This window comes from Seriola dumerili, unplaced genomic scaffold, assembly GCF_002260705.1.
Source record: "Seriola dumerili isolate Sdu_G_001 unplaced genomic scaffold, Sdu_1.0 BDQW01000138.1, whole genome shotgun sequence".
NCBI classification, from domain to species: Eukaryota; Metazoa; Chordata; class Actinopteri; order Carangiformes; family Carangidae; genus Seriola; species Seriola dumerili.
In genome coordinates, this window is record NW_019174393.1 from 8215878 (window position 1) to 8237930 (window position 22053).

At 40.9% G+C, this 22053-nt stretch overlaps 1 protein-coding gene across 1 annotated transcript; it reads right to left on the reverse strand.

The window, feature by feature from the left end:
- Window positions 1-1588: 1588 nt before the first annotated feature.
- ube2h (ubiquitin conjugating enzyme E2 H) lies at window positions 1589-21944 on the reverse strand. Its single transcript, XM_022749350.1, has 7 exons — window positions 21685-21944; window positions 6109-6185; window positions 5062-5136; window positions 4904-4943; window positions 3765-3817; window positions 2300-2428; window positions 1589-2080 (listed from the first exon to the last, which is right to left on the reverse strand). Exons 1-7 carry the CDS (start codon window positions 21735-21737, stop codon window positions 1956-1958), a joined length of 552 nt encoding a protein of 183 aa, XP_022605071.1. The 5' UTR covers window positions 21738-21944; the 3' UTR covers window positions 1589-1955.
- Window positions 21945-22053: the final 109 nt, after the last annotated feature.

The window sequence follows — 22053 nt, forward strand, 5'->3', positions numbered from 1 at the left end:
ACAGAGAGGTGTCTTATCACTGTACAAGGTAGATGCTGTACATAAAAAAAAAAAAAAAAATCCAAACATGTTGAGCCCCCCCCCCCCTCCCTTTATCGGGCGAAAAGTGTGAAGAGTACAAGAAAAAATAAGAGTAGGAAAAAAAAAAACAGTCAAAACTCAAAGCTGCGATTGCAATCTCTTTCCACGCATCATGGATTACATCTCGACCCGCCACAACAAATCAACCATGAATGTATGACATGTTTTTTTCAGTTTTTTTTTTTTTTTTTTTTTTTTTTTTTTTTTTTTTTTTAGATAAGAAGTCAGATCTGTACATATGAAATTTAACGTTAAATTAATTCCCCTCAAATGAAAACTGTCACAAGCCTAAACATCATTTATTTGGCTCTTATTTTATAATCTTCTTCAAACTAGCGATCCAAACAGAGATCCAGGAAGGCTGACATAAAGTGTGGGATTCCATTCGGTGCAGTCAGGGTACATACCACAGGTCAGACCAATGTAAAGGGCATGCATTGGAGCAAACTCCAGGTAACAGTGGAATGTGAGGAGGAGTGATACTACACGAACCTGAATCTTCAATAAATCACTCTTCATTTTTTCTCAGATCCGCTCAGTAACCATATGACCATTTTTGTTGCTTTCACTTAAATAAAAACTGACTTTGGTGCTGGTTTTCTAAATTCACCAGAATAGGTGCTAATTACATTCTTTCTCTGTCTGAAAAGTTGTTCTTTACCAATAATACTTATAGAAATTTGTTTTAAAAGCAGGAGTACAGATGACTGAGAGACAGCGGTATCCTGCGCAAAGAGAATGTTTGGTGCTCGTGTGTTTGAGGTGCCTCTTAACAGAAAACTAGTACGAGCTGCATGAAATATGAAATTCATATGGTCAGATGGTTAAAGGGTAGCTCTGGTCTACCTTCAGTTCCCATAATACCAAGTGAGTCTGACCACAATCTTCACAAACGCCTCAGAGAAGAGCCGCTGCTATTTTTATTGCCTTTGTGCATCAATCTTCCGTACAGTTTATGCAGCTAGTGTGCGTTCCATCAATCAACTCTAAAAGCACCCGCCACATGCCTTTGTCACCACACTGTCACTCGCAATGTAATGAGACATGTTATTAATTAATTTGCTTTCCAAGACCTGACCTTGTTAAGCATTTATTTTGCACTGCACAGCGGCACATGTAGACAGGCAGCTGCAGCAGATCAACAAAGTGTAACAAAAAGTGAAGTAACAGCCAAGGTAGCATCCGAACTGAACCATAAAAGAAAGGCATCTTATTTTACTGACATGTCTCAAACAATATGTTGAAAAGGATATGCTTAGGCAGCCTTTAGGGTTGATTTATGAGAGTCTATAGTATTGGCACTACACGTTTTGTATGTTTGTGGAAGGTGTACCAAGACACCTCGTGTGTGCGATTGTGCGCTTTAAAAAATACTGTCTTAACTACAGGTTAATATTGTAGCGCTGCACACCCAGGCAGGCGAGACCTAAGCAGCTCTGTAGTGGAGCAACTAATGAAATGTTGGTCAGAATCAATTAGCATTGTGGAAAAAGAGAGGAAACTAGGATTCAGGTCAAACTGGAAAGTTCTATTTTAAAAAGTGAAATTTGAGTACAGAAATGAGATGTTCACGGGGAGATTTCCTGCCTACGACTACATAACACATCTTAAAAATGTGGAGATGACAGGGAGAGAATGTGAAAGCATTTGCGAAATCTGCGTAGGGAGAAACAGCTACAGAATGGGAGGGTGTCTGTCAAACACACCAAAGGCTAGATATCCATAAAAATCCTTGTTTAGTAGTAATAATAATAATAAAAAAATCAACTTGTTTAAATATGAATATTATAAGTCTGCTTTCTCATGGTTAGGAAATCAAATATAGTCTCTGTGGGGGTTAAAGGAGGGCGCGGGATGGGGGAGCCCTCCTATCACTACAACTCCATGTCCTGGGCCTCGTCTTCTGAGAAATCAGACATGGAGCTTTCAGATGAAGAGTCGCCTGCCCCCTCTTCTTGCTCCTTCAGAGCCTCCTCTGTTGCATATTTCTGGATGTACTCTGTGGATGGAGAGATGCGGGCAAAGAGAAGACAGAAAGAGAACATGGTCAGACAGCAAAAACTGCGAGCTAATGCTCTTAGTTGAGCAATGGTTTCCAGAAATTATAACATTTTGTTGGATATTAAATTTGAAAAAATAACTTTTTCCAGGTGTGCCATGATCTAAGAATGTAAAGGGATCTAGGATCTACACCCAGCAGATCTTTATTAAGCTGAACCTTTGATTTTCTGCTTGTACTCCTCTGGCCGGTGAAGGTACATGGCAGCTGCATCTCCATTCAGGGGGTCGATGGGGTTTGGGTAAGCGAGCAGCTGGGGCAGGAACGACTCAAAGATGTTGGTCAGATCTGGGGAAGCAGGCAACAGAATCTCATTTTACCCACAGAACATTTAACAGCAGATACCATCAGGCTTCAACCAAAATCTAACTATTAATCTGAAGGAACCTTATGGAGAAATGAACACATAACATTTGGCAACAACATGTCTAATATAAAGCTGCTGCCTCTTTTAAATGGCCACAGTAAAGCTCATAATGTATTTACAAGCATGTCAGTGAGTGAGGACCATATGAAAAAGGATCAAAGCTGTATGGTGTGTATATACAAGCTAGCACAGCACAAATGTAAAATCAGCCTGATATCCTCACAGAGGCTCGAACAACATTAATCCCTTTCAGTAGCTCACTGCTAGCAGGCCTCAATTTTCTCTCAGAGCCGAGGCCTGGTAGAAAACCTGCAATTCCTGTCTCATCTGCTAGGTGTCACTGTTGGGTCCATTCAAGTTGGGAAAACAAATACTTCCCTACTGTCTATTGTACAGCATTATCATGTTTAGACAATTCAATCAGTTGCTTTTGTTCCCTCCTTTTGCAGAGACTCATTACACACAATGCTTAGGTTGATTGGCCTATTGTTTCCATGTTAGTCCAATACGATTTGCTCTTTTCAAACACTTGACAACAAAATCTGCAGCATTTTACACAAGTTCAAACAAGGCCACAATATCACAAATGTAATCATTTAAAAAATGCCTGACTTGACTTTAAAAAAGGAGAACAAAGCAGGCAACCTCACCTGACAACATTAATAATTTAGAATATTAAAATCTATTCTCTTTCATATCACAACTCTTGAACCTGAATTAATTTTGAATCAAGATACTTTCTGTTCTGAATCATATCCAGAACACTGGTGAGAATAAATAGGGAGGGATGCTATAACATCTGCTAGGGATATTACTGTAAAGTCATTTATATTACTCAACAGCTATCTCATCCCTGTGGACCGACTGTAATGAGAAATTAATGGGGAAATATACAGGGAGAAGGGCACAGGGACATGGAGAGTAGTAGAGAGAGACACTGTGACAGTGAGAAGAGCAACTGGGTGAGAAACAGTAAACAATCACTGCCATCAAGAGTATGTGAGCGTGTCGCTCACAGCTGATACCACAGTTAATCATTCCTGTCGAAGGTGAATGTTTTCTGACCTTGCTGGGTGAGGGTATTACCTCATTAGTGTTCACTTCTCCCCTCAGTAAGTAGATTAGGGCCACTTGATAGCAAGTGGGCAGCAGGCACCTTTTTGGTGCTGATGGCACTGGGTCAAGATCTTCGCACATAATCACACAGACCCCAGTGAGGTAACTTAATATGAACACATACGCAGTGGGGCCACTCACCATAAAGGGCTGTCCATGTCTGGTTGATGACATCTAAGCACACTGTCCCTGACCTGGGAAAGCAAGAAGAAAACAGAGTTAGAGGGGTAAGTCCGAAGGGCGGGGAGAGGGAGGGTGTGTGTTGTCGTGTTCCTGCTCAGAGCATGTCCCATTTCAAAAATTGCTTCAAATGTGCCCAAAATTAGAGGACAAAGCCAGTTGAGTCCTTCCAGCTCTATCCCATAATAAATTGTGTGGCAGTCATATATACAATTCTTGTCAACTTGGAAAGTTGTGAAATACCATGTGACCAGGTTTGGAATTACCAGGTATTTGTGTTCAAATAGTTATTAGTCACTTAAGTATATACAGTATGACTTTCAGTCGACCAATGAAAACATTCACCTCACAGCTTAAATAACAGAAGCTTGACACAAACTGCAGAACTGTCTGCTCTTGACACTTGAACACTTCTATAGAGAGATACTTTACTATTATATTTATGATGCCCTTTATACAGTATTGACAGCTGTCCAGTATGTTTTGAATTGAAATTTTAAACTGCAAACTAGTTCTAGTTTACCACTGGTATTTATGTGAGCCATTTCCTGGTAATAAATATAACACTTTCACATGAGAATTGTTTTGTGAGGCTAGACTGTCTCTTTTGGGGAGGAGGCACAGGTTCAGCCCGTCATTCAGGTCCTCCCAGGGACCCACCTTCATGGCCTGTGTCCTTCAGAGGATCTGGGCACAAGGTAGTGGATTAATAGGCCCAGAGAAACAAAGAGCTCGGCCAGGTTAAATATTTGTGTGATGTGATTTGCTGCTGTTAGCTGACTGTGCCAAAAACTGGTGGTTTATACAACTGGAAGAGTAGCTCACAACATAAGTTGATCTTTTTAACACTTTCAAAGCCTAAAACTTGAAAAGGCAATATAGAAGCATTAGGAAATATTACTGAATACAGCCAATGTTTAAATTTACAATGACAGGCCAGTTGTTTACAACTTAATCATCATCATCATCAAACTTATAATTTGATGTGTTTGATACTCAAAATGTATTCATAAGCCAATAATCTACACTGCCAGTGTAGTCTCAATGTAACAGAAAACACTCACACTTCACTGACAATTGAAAACATGATATCAACTTACGCTTCGTCAATGTTGGGATGAAAAATCTTGTTCATGAATCCTGAAAAAAACAAAAAAAAAAACAAAAAACAAAGTAGAAATGAGGACAGTATTAAAAAGTGAAGTGGAACCTAAAAAATGGGATCTTACAACAGTTTATACAACACTAGAGTTCGTACCTATTGATGGCGATTTGAAAGGGTATTTGTCAGGAAGATCTACTCGCACCTTCCACACACCTCCCTCATACGGCGCTGTACATGAAGAGGGGACACAAAAAAGGGAGAGAGAACACTGCTGAGGACAGGGGAAAGACTTACACTCGACTGAACATCATATTCCATCCTTCATGCACTCCAACAGATTTAGACACTGCGGGGTTATACCAGTTTTCTGCACTCCTTTTTCCTCACAACAGTGAAGGGACCACTTGAGAACTGAGCTACACTTCATTTTATTTTATGCAGTAATATATATATCAGCCCAGGAGAATTTTTTACTTGCATATCACTTCACAAAATACACTGACATCAAAGAGGAAGAGAATCAGATTGTGAGTGTGTGATGCTCTCCCAGAATAGCTGTGTGTAACAAGACCCTCATGTGCCCTACTGAAACTGAACAGCACATAGATGACTGAAAACACACTAGCTGAGGATGAATGGCAGTGATCATGTACATACACACAACAGTGCCCTTATTTGGCACAGTTTTGAGGAATCATAAATGGGGTCAAACAACCACTTCCTCTCTTTATTGATGTGCAAGTGGCAGCGGTTTTTAGTGTGACAGATGTAACGAACAGAATACGAAAGACGTGTTTCCTGCTGATGAGGCCACTCTCTTCATCCAAATTCCCCCCTCAAGCCTGGCTCCTCTCGGTTTTACACTTTGTGGTTTCAGGCCTGAAACTGCCTGGCCTGCTGGGATGAACTTCTCTTCATGTTGGTAACATGTTACATGTTTGGCCAGAGAAAGGGGGCAGGGTCAATCAAAGAAGATTCAAGATCTCAAGTGGAGGACACGCAAACAAATGTTTCATGATTTGGTTGATGTTTCTTGGATGAAATAGATGGACATGGATGAAAACGCACCCTAAACCATAGACTTCTCGGACAAATTAATTATCCTGAGGAGAATTCAGCAGTGAATTAGGGAAGTCTTTTTTTTCATGTGTCAGGACAAAAAAAAAAAATTATGTTAAATCAGAAAAAAGAAACACTTACTTCCCTGTGGTCCGAAAAACTTCACTACAAATTCATTGAGTCCACTGAGGATGGTGACTTCATGCTTGCTCTCGATGCTGTAATGGCTGTTAAGGACAACTGCTTCATTTGACTGCACACACATAAACAAATACAACCTGAGTGACTAAAACGATGAACAGTTCTTCAGCAATATTCAGGGTCAACACCAATTTGGCCTCTCTAGAATGGTAATTCAGCTGCGGTTGTTTCCAGTGTAATACATCATCACATATTATGTTACAGCAAAGGCAAAGACATGAGCAGAGTCTGACCTTTTTCCTCGCTTCTACACAACATCATTCTTTCATATGATGCAGAGTTATTAAGACTAATGAGGGAAATGATAGCTTTTGACAGATAGTGAAAACAAATCAATGCAGGAAAATTACACTTAGATTCTGCTCTGACCCCAAGTCCTGGAGACACACTGTCAATGACAATCAATAGCTTTGTGCCAATTTGTCATTGTGCACGCTGGATTAATGCCCCAGACTGAATGTGAAGTATGAGGGACAGCGATTCCAAAACAAAAAAAATATTCATGCACGCACGCACGCACACTCACTCTCTGTCACACACACACACACACACACACACACACACACACACACACACACACACACACACACACACACACACACAAATTGGCCAGTAGATCATATTCAGCCATCCTTCAGAGCCATGCAGGCGTCCCTCCACCTGTCACCCTCTAAAAGCCCCGGTGGACATATAACACAAGTCCCCATAGAGAAACCACAGTTCAGAAGGCCATCTCCTTACAGAGAAGGTCTGAGATTCTACCAGTTTATATTACCAGCCATACTGGTAACAAACCTGATATAAAATACTTACTGCAGCGTTAAATTAAAACATATAAAAGAAAACTTTGCTTTTAGTCCTATGTACATACTTAATACTGTCCGCGGGTAGACATAATAAACTCTTATATCAGATTCATCACCTGATCAGAGTGGCTGTATTAGTGTAGGCTGTAATTAACCAAATAATCCGGGGGGCAGGCATTCTGACAGGGCATGTCAACAAACGTGCTGAGACGTGTCCATCTGTAAGGTCTCAACCACACAACCACTTTATATATAGTAGCTGTATGAGGCTTCTTTGCAGTTGAATATAGGTTGTGTTATTCATTTAACTTCAATAACTACGTGACGAGACAAACCTCACTTCCACTGTAAGGTTTAATGTTATCAATTTCTGACCAATTTAGTTGCAGCTTTGTGCTCTATAATTGGTAACAGCGGTCAATGCCAAAATTACTTGGATCTGACCATCTCTATGCAACAAACTGCAGATGATGTAGTTCGTATTAATCACAGGGCTCAACCGGCACAACTGTTTATAACTTCTGATTATGTTGCCGTTTATCCATTTCAATGTCAGTTACCTCCAAATATATTAAATGGCTGAGATTTAGAAAAACTGTATTTACCCTGGAGAAGTTTATTACGGTTAGCGAAGGAAATAATCACCCAGTGTTTTCTTCCACAGACATAATTACAATAATAACAAAACCCCAAAGAATGTTATCTTATTTCTATTCAGTGTCATGTGGATATGATGAACGCTTGCTCTCATCATTCTTGATCCCCTCTCTAACACAAATTCATCACAGAGAAATTATTTCTCTTTCATGTGAGCAGAGGGGAGAAGCACAGGAAATAAAGTTGAAGCAGAGAGAGACTTGGGGAGAACATAAACCAGTGTAAAAGAAAGAGAAAAATGAGAGCGAAATGAGAGTGAAAGACCGACAGACCACATTACAGACAGAAGGTGCAAGAGATGGGATAAAAATCAGTTTTCCATGCCACGCAGTAGCAGCTGGCTTGTCAATCCTGATTGGGTGTGTATCCCATTAGCAGTAGCACTGACCCCCAAAGAGTTAAATCAAACTGGAGGTTATTTTAAGCTCTGGTTGAGTCTGCAAGAGCGGACTGAATCCCTGGCTTCAGCAAGGAAATGTGTCATTGTCAGACAGAGGAGGAACCTCTGTGCTCTGACTCGTGCTGGAGTCAAGGAGACATCGTGAGGCTCTTTGATACAAAGTCCAAGGCAGAGTGAACAGCCGCAAACATCATGAGTACAACACTTGTCAAAAGCATGATAGCAAAACAACAACTAGCCCCATTCTTAAAGAAATTCTCCTCCTATGTCAGACTAGATGCATGATGTTTACATTCTGCTGCTCACCCAGTTCTGCCCTTCATGTAAGGACATCTATGAATGCACCTAACCAGTAGTGAAACCACTGGTGTGCGAGTTAATGTGTGTACGACCACGAGTGGGGGCAGCAATGCATAGAAGGGGGATGGTGTGGACTGTGTGTGTTATGTGACAGAGGACAGCAGCATAAGTATAAGCTATTAACGTGGTTGAATCAGCACTGATTATGCTGCGGGCCAACTGCCATTGGACATACTGACTGAGAGGCCAGAGAAGAACTGACCTGGCTGTTCAAAATGAGATTCATATATTTTTATATATTCATATATATAGTGAGATCATGTGAGAGAAGGATAAGGTAGGGAAAGGGAGTAGCTAATATTGCACCAACTGACTTCTCACATACTGTTACCCTCACATGGTAATGATGCGAACACGAGTCACACACACACACACACACACACACACACACACACACACACACACACACACACACAGCAAAGAATCACTTGTAAGCAAAGCAAAAATGCAGTCAAGAGTCACAAATAACTGTCTATTTTCTGTGGCTGGACTGAGCACCCTCCATCTATTCCACCATCACACATATAATCATTCACCAACCCTGCCCTCCTCACAAAACCTGCAGGTTATTCACATTAATACGGGTGTGGTCGTCCGATGAAAAATAAACACACACATTACTCAATATCTTTATCTTGAGGAACAATCTCAGGCTTTGATGTCAACTTCAACACTTTCACCTCATCCTCTCATCTGTGTCTTTAGTGACGTCAACTCCAAAAATATGAATTCACTTTGACGGGATTCTGGCCATTTTCCATGAAATCATCACACAGTGGTCTAACCCACCGCCCTTTTGTTACATACAGAGAGGCCCAAGGCTGCAAGCACTCATTCCTTCCACCCAGTAAATAACTACAAGTCACTGTCAACATCGGTTCCCTCTTACCGTGAAGGCGTTTTGCAGATCTGTTAAAACAGTTCCTGGTAGAGCTTGTAAATTCCCAGTTGTTTGATGGAGTGGAAGATGGACTGAGCGTGTAGTTGACAAACAGCCACTCAGCCAGTCAAACAGAGAGAGGGAAATACGTGGATGGTCCAAATAACTGGATCGGCAGGATATACAGTACATACTGTGACTTGCACTGCCCTTTTGTTTGGAGTTTTTGAATCAAAGTGACATGACACATTGCGTTCAACCAAGTGAAGGCAAAATGGGTTTCAACTTCATAGCCGACATGAAAGGAAGACGGCAGTTGGGTTATGAAGGATGCTTACATGCACATTAATATTACATTGTGTTTGCTGTGTAAATTCCAGTAAAGTGAAGTCAGTTCTTACATAAACACTCTAACAAAGCAGTTAATAATGACCTGAATGAGCCTATTTCATGACATGAATATGCTAGGCTGAAAAAGCTGGCATTATCTGCTGTAATTGCTGTTATGGCATGTAAACATTGTATCTTAGTTACAGTTTGTTGCAAAATTACATCAAGGTTTCCTGTTTCTGTGAGCCACAAACCATTAAAAGTGGCTACAGATGAATCCACATATATATCTTTGTGGGATATCTAATTCAAACACACTCTGTCACCCAACCACAATTCAGCAAATTCTGGGTCAATTAACTCCTAAAGAGTGTTTTGATCAAGGTTGTATATTTTCTTATTCCCCACTCCCAACAAACCAACTATCTGTCCATCCTCCTACCTTGGATTAGTATAGATAAGTCATAATCTGTGGACAGCAGCAGGTCAATATCCTTTCACACACACACACACACACACACACACACACACACACACACACACACACACACACACATATATATATAATCTGATACGCAGAGCCCAATCAGTCCAGAACATACACATACATCTTCTCTTCGCGTCATCTCAGACAACAGTGAAAGCCCTGAACTGTAACAGCAATAGTCTCCTGTGTTAATATTGTTTGACTGCCAGACTTTTTTCATACATTGACAAATCACTCACACTTGAAAACACTGTGTTGAAAGAAAAGTTCTGACAGAACTACCAATTAGCCCTTTGAAATGTTCCAAAGTTTATCCAAGGACCAAAGTCAATGTTATCCTGATTTTGAACTTTATAAAGCACATTTAAAGGCTTAAGTGCAAAAATATGCAGTAAATAGCATTTACGGTTGTGGTCTAGACATGTCTTGTTTTCATTTTGGTCCATTCAGGCCACTATCCCTGCCTGACCCAGGATCAAAATATCCCATCCTGACCAACTGCTTTCTAAGTACGGAAAACAAACATGATGGAGAATCATAAACAGCACTCTGTCAAACAATGTGGTGTCAACTATGCTTGAACATTTCCCTCCTTGGAGACAGAAGCTGTTGATTTGGTAAAAGGGAGGCACTGGCTAGTTTCAAAGCACGTCCGCGTCTCTCTCGTCTTTCTTTTGAGGGGAAAAAGGAAAGGAAAAGCCCACATTATCCTTTCATTAACAGGGTGATGTAACAAATTTAAAAAAAAATCTCAACTTCTTATTTTCTTTCTAAAAACAAAGCAATCATAAATGGCAAACACGCTTTACAATAAGTATATCAGCACGACAACAAGAAAAAAATCTTCAAATATATACATCTGTATGTCTTTGGTATGACTGACTGACAGAGTCAGGTCAGTTTGGACTATTTACATCTTAGCATACAATACTCTGACCATCTGCTGACATCTCCAGCTTCAAGTAATCCTTTCAAAGGGAAGTTATAGAGCTTCTGGACAGACTAGGCTGAAATAACAGGAAAGGCAGCAAATCAAATAATCCCAAAGACATGAGGAGAGAGCTCAGTTACTGAATAACAAAAAGGGACACCATGCAGAATTTCCAGTTATTAATGGCACTGACCAGCGAGGATGACTGCTTCGGACTGGACATAAGAAGCAGTGCTTGTGTCTCAGACTGAGAAAGCAAAGCTAAGAAGTCTGCCTGAAAGACACTAAGAGTCCACACCCCCCCCCCCAAAACCCAGCAGGGAAGTGGAACATAAAACGAGAGGGTAGAAGAAGGTCAGCCAACCAAACAAAGGGCTGCAACAGGGAAGAAAAGAGCACGAGAAGATGATAAAGAGAGCTGCTGAAGAATGAAGTGAAAGACACATGGACAGGGTGATGCCAAAGGAGAGGCAGACAGAAAGTGATGCAGAGATAATGAAAGAAAAGAGCGAATGCTGATCTAGCCTCGTAGGCAGATCTGTGCATGTGAATGACATCATTACTGTGGACTGCAGGCAAATGATGATGATATTCCCGGTGAATACAGTACAGACACGTAATCAGACAAAATCAATGTCTGGATTTGATGATAATAGTTGGGACTCGATCCAGATTCCTAGGTGATTGATATTGCTAGAACTTAATTCACTGTTCTGAAGAATTTTGTTTGGAACATGGTGATAAAATCAGAGTCAGAGGCAGAGGCATTATATAAATCTGTGTCATCTGTATAAAAATGTATCAATGCATCAGAAATATTCTAGGGACATTATTCATGATAATGAGAGTAGGATCAAGTCAAGAGCCCTGGAGCACAATAACACCAGATTACCTGCACAAATGATTGTAACAAGGCAAGGTTACAGGTTTATGATGTAGTGTTTCTATTAGAGAAAGAATATCATATAGTTAAGCAATCTATCATGCAGCATAGCTTCCTGTCTACTCAGGCTGGACTGTGTAGTGTGTATGTTGACATATAGTAACCCCCAGAGTGTATATTGCAAAATCTATCTACACATCATAAATATATCCATTATATTCAATTGACTGAGGCTACAAATAGAGGCAAGGCAAATTCTTATGCCATATCCTACCACTGATGAATACTCTCTGAGCCCTGTCTCAGAGAGGTGAAATGCCTTGCTGCATACCTACATTAGGTGAACTTTATGCTGACAGCAATTAGTCTTCGCTTGAGAGATGATGTACATTGGATTATGCCCATTTATCAATTTGCTTGTTTTAAATGGCAGAATAAACACTGTAACCTTCACAGAGAGTAACTTGTTTAAGAGCACATCTTTGTTCAGAGATGAGGAACTCTGAGGCAGTAACCTTTCTTTCGCTTTCTCTCCCTCACACACAGACTGTGATGACAATGTACAATCAAAGGCCTTGCAGATGAAAGGCAGGAAATATAGCAGCTGTCCTCAGGGTGTAAGCAATGGGTAGGCTTCCTCCACCAAAAGAGAGACAACTATAGACTACCAAATGAAATGCACAGGCTAATATTCATTACATACAAAAAATAGAGAAAGAATGTTTATCTTTTAGACAGCAAGCTACATTTCGTACTAAGAGCAATAGAAATTAGCCTTGTTAGCTGAAATAGTAACAAAACAGAAAACAAAGTTGCTACCAACATTACAACGACAACAAAGCTGTTCCTTCTTCTTCCTCCCAATATGGGCTCAGTGCCCACACTCTAATATGGGGCCTTAAAGAAAAAGAGCCAGAGGAAAATGAAATTCGCATGCTTTAGTGTGTGACCATAGGTGCAAGAGGGTTTGCTCATTCGCAGTCTCTGCTGGCATAAACCTTTATCTATACATGCGCCCTGGTCTGTTTGTAAATGTGCCTGTGTTTTTGTTTTCAACTTTCTATGTATTAGTGCGCTGCACTGAGCCAAGCAGGATTACTGTGTGACCTCCACTACTCTCTGCGGCCTGAAAACAGAGGCAGCTAGTGTAGCACAGCAACCATCCTGCCACAGCAGGCAGAGCCAGTGATAGGCAGGGTGTTGCTGTGAGAGTGTGATTTAATCAGCTCACCACCAAACAAACACCGTTCTCCCCTGCAGCCGTCACCAGCCAACCCCACTGACCCACTCCTCTTCTCTCTCCCTCTCATGCTGAGGCCAACATTTTCCCCCATCTGTTTACTTTCTTTTATTGCTCATTAAGTCGGACTCTCACTACTTAATTTTAATGCAGATTTAGAGGCTGACTGAACCATTTCAACCGTTAGAAACTCCCTAAAAACCCTAGCTCACTAACTCTGTAGACAGCGAATCCTGTGAATACATGGTGAGCTAAAGGGAGACGAAAGTGAGAGTGAAGAGACAAGAAGCCAACAGCTCCCATTCATCCAGACTACAGATGGCTCAGCACAACTTCTTCATTTACAATATTGATATAATGACAGCAAGTACAGTATGTGCCTTTACCAATCTGATTTAGATTTTTTTTTTTCCTATTTTAGATTTATGAAGCTGTTAATAAACAAGCAATATTCAACTTGGCTGTTGCTAGGATTGCCATTATAGCAACAGCAGCTTAGCCACTAATTTTCCCAAGTTTATAAAAGAGGAGATTCATTTGCAGCTGCAAAGTAGCTAATCATCAGGCCCGTTTGACAGACCAGAAATGTCACAAATAGTATTTAGTGTTCTTTACATCTGGGTGTTGGTCAATGGTAGAACAGCAGTACAACACTAATAGGGCGTTTAAATATGTTTGCCTGACTGATTTGGAAATAGTGACGCACTCCCCTGCACTGGACTCATGGAGCCTAATGCTATGCATACTGCCAGTTATTCATGGTCCCAAATCTGATTTGGACAAGCTCTGCAACAGCCACAGCTCCTTAGCCCAGTTCCCCGACTGTCAATGTATGGCCTGGTTGTTCTCAGCTGTCCTATGAGGCAATGGGGTCCTGGCTGGCTCTGATAAAAGAGGTGTACTAGTATGATAGTAACAGCCCTGCGGTCATGCCAGCTGCTCTCACTTCCCCTTTTTCCTGCTCACATCTCACAAGAGATACAAGAGATCTAGCTATGTAGACCTGTAGCTAGAGGGGGTCTTAATAACCTGTACTACAACATACATGTTAACAGGTTAAGCACATGATTGTTCTATGTGGAACCAAGACAAATGAATTGGCCACGAGACGGCAAACAACCTTCAAAGACTAGCCTAGAATAATCATGACAAAGCTCATGTTTACTGACACTATGATCATATTATTATAAAACTATATAGTTGGATGTCTGCAAAGTTGTCTACAAGCAAACTTATGAGGAGATCAAGAGATTCTGCAGGACATGCAGCTTTCTTTAGGTCAAGATAAAGGCATAACATGGGACACATTAACTTGCATTAACCTCTGCTTATCACTGAAAACACAACATTAGCTTTATTGATCCCTGACAGGAAATTGGTTACAAATGTGACAAACTTTAACCCTGAACAAACTAACTGTTATCCCTGTTACGTTACTGCTGGCTGACAGTTGGCTGAAAAAAAAACAACAACTATACTGCAGTTAAATAAAATTTTGGTCAGATGGTTTAGAAATTCTTATGGTCACAGTCATGAAGCTTCAGACTGAGTTTAGTGACAATCATAATGAAACCTGTGCTATAGGTTAAAAGTAATTAAGCTGTGGTACTAGTCTGTTTCTCACTACTAGCCACTTTGAAAGGTTACAGTATGTTTTGTAATGATTACATTTAGGTAACTACAAACAACTGTGCCAGTAAAATTGAATCCAGCTGGTTAGTTTCCTGCTATTATCGCATCTTCTTATCTGCTATTTTACTCAACGTTCACTCAAGTTTAAAGAGCAAAACATGCAGAAGAACGTACATGTGTTTAATGTTAACGGGCTATACTTTGGACAGGTCACAGGTTTGGTTGTGTTTCAGAAAAACAAAGCAGCATACTTCACTGTACTGACATCTATTCCAAAATGTTGAATCTAAATGACCAACTATCCTTTCAACGTCTCAAGTGTGGTGTTATCGCGCAAAGCTGGGCTTAAACTGTCTGTTCTGAAAGCATCCAACTCCTTCTGACACATTAAGGGTTTGAATACTGATGGAGCACTTGGTGCCAGCGTGTGCGGTCTGTGCGAAAGAAAAACTCCAAGCAGGTTTTACATATCAATGGACATATGGCCCCAAAGGCCTGACTCACTGAAATCCACATGTAAATGTCTGGTAGCTGTTAAGAGCTGCACTCATTGGATGGTGGATGGGAAGTAAATTAACTCTAAGAATACCACAGTTTCATTTCTGCTGATGACATCTGCAATTTTAACACATAAAATATATGATATGTCAAAGAATTCAGTCTCCAACTGTAATTATTATACTTTACAATAAACAAAACAGCCAATGTAAAACTTTTGAGGTAGTCTAATATGTTGAACCTGTGTACATTTTACCTCGTCTCATTTATAAGTGCTCACAAGACAGCATTTTTTCAGCTCAGGACTCAGGACAGGTTTGAAAATTTGCATAAATCTAAAAGCTGTTTTTCCAAACCACAATTTTCATTTTGCCTTATGCGCATGAAGTGAAACAATATAAAAGGTATACTTTCTTGAAATCAACTTAAAAAAAAGAAGGAAGCAAAAAATACCAAGCTAAATGCCCAACAGTTAACCCAAATACCATAATCAATGCAGTGCCATGCAGATTTGGTTTCCATTAGATATGGGCCTCAATACACTATGCTAGCTCAGGGCTACCTCCCTGTGTGAGAGCTGGGACAGCACTGTACTGCACAGGCTAAGTTCTTTGTCTTCTCCGGTGAGGGATGAGAGCCCACCCACTGCAATCAAATGTGAAATCTTCAGCTGCTCCCCTTCTCAGCCCTTCACTAAATCAACAGTCTATTTACAGCAATAGCACAGAGTCTCTGTGTGTATGCTCGCGCCTGAGCTGTGTGCATGTACACACAAACCAAATGGCCATTAATGATCACAAAACTGAGCCAGGGCAGGAGAAAAAATGACCTAAATCTGAAGCAACTGTCTAATGAGCAAATCTAACAGACAAGATTTGCTATCTGTTGTAAAGACAAAAAAAAAAAAAACCCTGAATTTCAACAGTGACATGTTGAGGAAACTGCTAACAAACCAGAATTTCAGCAGAGTGAGGGATAGACACAACTAATTTTATCAACTTGATACAGACAAGAGGCGCACAGAGGCAGATAGTCAAGGGTGTGGATAGTGTAGGTTGCACTTTAACGATAAGGCTTATTTGCTTCATAAATAGGCTATTTTAGCCTAAACAAAAGGATAACACAAAAAAGTCAGCACTTTCAGACAACTGGATTCAGTGTCACTGGCCCAGATGACCAAACATGCTATCGTCACCCTTGATTTTCCACATTAAAGCAGCAGTGGACGTGAGCGGCAGAAGCAGGCTGAGCTCCCCAGTGCCAGAAACAAAAAATCATGCGAAACAAAGAGAGGAACTTCAGTCCATCTGTTTTTCTACGGGAACTCAGCCATGCGTGCAGGAAGCTTCACTGTTTGCACTATGGGATTAACAGTGAGGGCCTCAATCTCCTACTGTCAGAGATGCCTTGCTCCTGGACCCCCAAAACGCAACTGTCAATCAAGGTGGGGGGCCCCTGACTAGACGGGGCCTGATCCACAATTTACTAGGTTACCTTATGTTCACTCATGAAGAAATAAAAAGGAAAAAGAGCAGGAGCTTCCTTGGGGCCGGATGATGTAGCATATTTCTAAAAATACCTGCATGGACAGAGACAAAGGCATATGTACACTCAACAATCACCAAAAATCAGATGCAGATAAAGAAAAGTAGAAACAGGCTGACAGGAAGACATAATCAAGACAAAAAGCAGTAGACAAAAGGGGCTTCAACTCAACATCAGTAAGCTATACAGTAAGATGTACATGACATCGTCAAGAATCACTGTATGCCAAAGTTTTTTCTTTTTGTAGCAAATGAAGAAAAACATTTTTTCCTGCAATTTACATTCTTTTCATCACTTTCCAAGCGCACACAGCCCAAGAACCACCACATATAAATCTTAAGACATACACTGTCATTGACTGTATACAAAACAAAACCATTTAAATTAGGTATTATATTTTCAGCTTTCCCAGGACATGGAGACACCATACATATCTCAGTTCAGCCCTCTTAATTCCATACCATCACTGGTTGAGTATGTATGGTAGGTGGGCCATTCCCTACATTGTCTTAGTCAGTGTTTGAGCTTCTTACTATGGATTAAATATTAACCTTGAAGACATGGCTAAGGTAAACTCCCATCTACAGACATACTGTAGACTCCCAAGCAAACAACATATAATTTGACTGACTCAAATTACAACATCTGCTTTATGTTCTTGTTGCATTTAACCCTACAATATATGTTTGCTGTTACCATAATGTAAAATGGCACTGGGGGGTTGCACGTTTTCTATAAATGTCTTGTTCTAGCTTTTTTGTCTACTACTGTGAAGTAACCTCTATTACACAACTATAACAAAGCACGTTGTTAGTTTATGCAGCTGCATCATCCAACCAGAGCTTTCCCCATTCTCGTCATGGGTTCATCATGCTCCTATTCATTCAGTCAATCTCTGTCAGGAACAGGCAGAAAACTGCTAGCTCCTTCCCTACAGTAAACCGCACCTAGTTGGTTCAGTCCCGCAATAATAGCGCTGGGTGCAGATTAGCTGCCTATGACTGTGTGACACAGCAGCGGGAGGTGGAGGTCAGAGGGGCTCCATGTAAACGGGAAACACAAAAGACTCTGCCGCTGATGCCATCCGGATGTCATGTTACAAGGGCACAATGGGGCTGAAACACCAAGCGGAGAGGAGAAAAAGCTCAGGATTGGTATTCTACTCATGGAAGGTGGAGGGATGTGGTGGGGAAGGGAGTGGGGGAGGACATTAAAAAAAACAAAACAGGGAAGAGCTGGACACTGCCCCTACATGCCCGCCCCGATTGTGGACAACTGAATAAATCAGGATTGCTGAAGGCCAAGTACTGCCTCAACAGTCACTCCAGGAAAAAAAGGATGCTTGAAAAAAAAAGAAAAAGAAAATTCAAACTCACCTTGAATGGTGAAAAGAGAAGCACTAACAATGACACATAACATACTTTCATCATCTGATAATTCTGATTTTGGGTGAAATGACACATTGGTAATAATACCAATGTATCATGATGGATACCAGGACATGATGGATACTGGGCCGATGAAGCATGCAGCACCCCTCCCAACAACTCCCCCCAGTCTCCAATATAATTCACTGGTGGCCATGCTTCACAGAACTGCTATCCAATCACTATCAGACCTTCTAGCAGCAACTGAAAGGTTGAAAAGTACAGCTGAAAGGCATTTTTGTTTACATAAAATGTCTAATGTAATGAGATTTCTTATATGAATAAATACACACCTCTTCAGGTCTTCAGGCTCATGATACTGTTAAGATAAGTATTTCAAGATAACAATGGACAATGGAAATACTATACAAATACACTTTCTCATATTCTTCTTGTTATTCTTGATTTATATGAACTGTTGTACAGAGAATCCTACACATTTCCTATTATGTCCCATTTACTGCATTAAAATCCATAGGCCAGACACCACAAGAGCCTGTGTTAGCATTCACAATAGGCTTAGTCCTTTGTAATCTACCTGTGCTCAAATTCCAGCAGCTTACTGCTTGAAAGCATTTGTAAAGCAAGTAGACCAATGATGAATACATGCAAATAATAGCACATCTACCTACACAGTATGTGCAGTCAACCCCACACAATAAGCTGAATGTAAAGCTCTTTTAAATGACAAACTCGACTAAGACTCTTGTTCAAGAGCACTATGTTCTAAAACTACATCAACATGTCCAAGAGCGAGACCAAAAAGCCAGTGGCCAGAAGTTATGCAAGTAATTAGAAAATAACCCTAATTTAAGGTTTGGGAATACTGTCTGGCAAAAACTGGACAATAAACAAGTTGTCTCTTGCCACTCAACGCAATAAGTTTCCAAAGGAGGGGGTGAAAAAGTAGGGAAAATACGGGGAAAAAAAGGTAAAGTCAGTGTAAACCAATACTTAATACCTTCTCCATGACAATTTCATTAAATAGTACAAAGAGTTCAGGCAACTAGCACGCAAACACAAAGACTGTACATTTGGTGCTAAAAGCAGGCTGCCATCCATCGCCCTGGCTTAGGACAAAGCTTAAACCCAGTGATACTACATGCTGAGGTCATTCTGACATTCATTTTCATGAATTCCCTAATGGCCTCCGCTCTAGATTCTCAGCTCTCCGGTGGCCGCAGCAAATTAGTGCGTGAGGGCTCTCAGTGTCAGCGCATAAGAAAGAGGCTGCTCCTGTCTAAAAGGCAGTGTGAGTTTCAGGTTTTGGTTACACCAGAGGGAGACGCGGGGATAAGGAGCACAGAGAGGAGGTTGTTACTGGTAGTTTTGCTCTGGGGACACAAACAGAAGGAAGGAAATATTGCCCATACCAGTAACGTGGAGCATTCCCTACTTCAGCTCAACAAGACGGCCTAGTCAGCAGTGAACCCATGTGCTGTGCAAGCCAGTAAATCTCAGTTCTGTAGACCTACTTTTAAACGCACATAGCTGTTCTCCTTAACATTTGCTGACCACTGCTCACCCATGGTATCCTAAAACACACAGGTCATTGTATGGAATTGAGCAGGTGGCATAAAGCAAACCTGCTCTTGCCTGTCAGTCAAGTAGCTCGAGAAGTAGAGGGGGTGTAATACAACTGCAAGGCTGGGTGTGTGTGTGCGTGTGCTGCAATGCCTAAAAACTTCTGTCTGCCTCAACACTCATGCCTCATAGCCTACACATAAGAGTGTGTGTGTGTGTGTGTGTGTGTGTGTGTGGGGGGGGGGGGGGCAGAAACTTGCTCAAACAAGCACTGTTGCTAGCTAGCAGACGTAACAAAATGCCTTCAGCAACAGGCCAAAATAACAAGGGAAATGTAGCTTGAAAAGAACAAGCTATAGCCTCCTTGTTGATGTGTATTCACATATTGCAGCCACATGCAGTTTAAAATGTATGGGCTAGTGACATTTTAACCCTAAATTGGTGGTATGAGGCAGGATGCATTATGAAATGCAGAGTCATGTCTATATTTGTACAAATAGCTCTAAATACAGTAGGTCTTCAGTTTAATAAAAAACTTAAAAGATCAAACTACTTAGACTTTCAAACTCTCCCTTTTTAAACATTATGTTGACCCTGTTGGGACATCTTGGTTTGTTTTGACCAGCCCAGTTCTAGCCCCATATTTGACTAAGCTTTACTGCCATCCCATCAGCTGTTCTAAGTCCCTCCCTCTTGTGGTTTCCGGCTAGTAACAGGCTACCCAATCATTAAGCTGGTTTCCACTGTGCTGGGACAAAAACAAAACTACTTGTTCACACTGTTCCTCTAGAACACAGTATGGACGGGAAATGTGTTGCTATGGTTTATTTTTAGAGTCAATCTGTCATCCCTAAGTTAACTGGAACATATAAATTAGCAGTATAAAAGAAAAGATGGTGACAACAACTTGAAATCAGAGCACACTAGATGTTGCCTAAAAGTTCAAGCATTCCACAGTGAAAACGACCACAGGCTCGTGACACCTGCTGTATCACTTAACAAAACAGCTGCCATACTCACTTCCATTTCCAATATTTGTAAAATAACAAATTATAACCACTGTAAAAAATTATACAAGTTAGCCTTCCACATGTTTGCCTGCAGACACTGAAGTACAGTGAGACACACAGATCAGGTGGCCATTTTGATGTTGAAATTAACCAGCAGACTAGCAAGCCAGCTCAGCAGCGTTACAAGGTAACATTTCAAGTGGCAGATGTAATAACACAATCTCAAAACCCTTGGTAGGGTTACAAAGCAAAGCTAGTTAGACCCAGGATGATTCTTGCTGAAATAACGCCAACGTTTTTTACGAGAGTAGAACAAAAGACAACAGCATTTACATTTGACGGTAGCCTTACGTTATGTAAACAAGCTCCTGTGTCAACGTGTAAAGGGGCAGTTTGACTTCACTCCCCTAACAAACAACAGGCTGGACAAAGAAACCAAATCGCCATAAGGTGTTTTATATAGTCTACCGCTGCCAGATCTATTGGTGGTGCAACAAGATGAAAGACATTCCTGTAAAGGAAGAACAACGTTAGCGTCTGTTCGGCTGTTGCAGTAATTTTCAAATATAGACAACAAGCGAGACAGCTAACGTTAATGTTACAAAATGCTGTGCTGGAAAAATGCTGAAAGGACATGGGACCGATCTGATTAGCTAATACAGCTGTCCCGATGAGCGACTGAAGGTTCGCAGGACAGAAATAGCTAACACTTGGCTTTGCTAGCAAAATGTTGTTTACACAAAAACACCAGTCATTCACAATGAAAGCCCCATCTTCTTTGGATTAGTAAGACAAACAAGCAGCATCAATAAAAAGGGTTTGCACATATCATATTTCTACATACACCAGGACATAGCTGACTAGACAGCGACTGAGAAGACAGTTGTTTATGTTCAGAAAGGATACAGTTTCACCACATCGGTATCCATTCGCCTTTTACCCGGACTTGGAGACGACATTTTTGCTATTTCCACCGCAGAACACCAGTGAGTAAACTGAAAGCTAGCCCCCGAAACGCTAGACAGCCTAGCAAACGGTACTATCCGAAAGTTAACATTTGCTTTCAGAAATGTTCACAGCAAAACGTCTTCACAGTTCAATGTCTCCCTGTCCTAATGAGTAGCTGAGCTAACGTTAGACCTCTGCTGTTCACTGCCTCTCAGCGTTCTGACCATGGTTCTGACAAGCTAGGATCCCTCCGCGGACAACGTCATACATGTGCGACGAAACGTCACTATAAATTGTAATTTTGTAGTTTTATTTAGAACACCTTTG

What these genes read in the sequence shown, in the direction of transcription:
- ube2h (XM_022749350.1), bottom strand. Translation starts at nt 21,737, where the DNA reads ATGTCGTCTCCAAGTCCGGGTAAAAGGCGAATGGATACCGATGTGGTG. An exon ending in GATACCGATGTGGTGAAACT is followed by an intron (nt 6,186 to 21,684) that starts GTATCCTTTCTG and finishes CAGCCATTACAG; the next exon opens with CATCGAGAGCAAGCATGAAG. An exon ending in GTACAAGCAGAAAATCAAAG is followed by an intron (nt 2,081 to 2,299) that starts GTTCAGCTTAAT and finishes CTCCATCCACAG; the next exon opens with AGTACATCCAGAAATATGCA.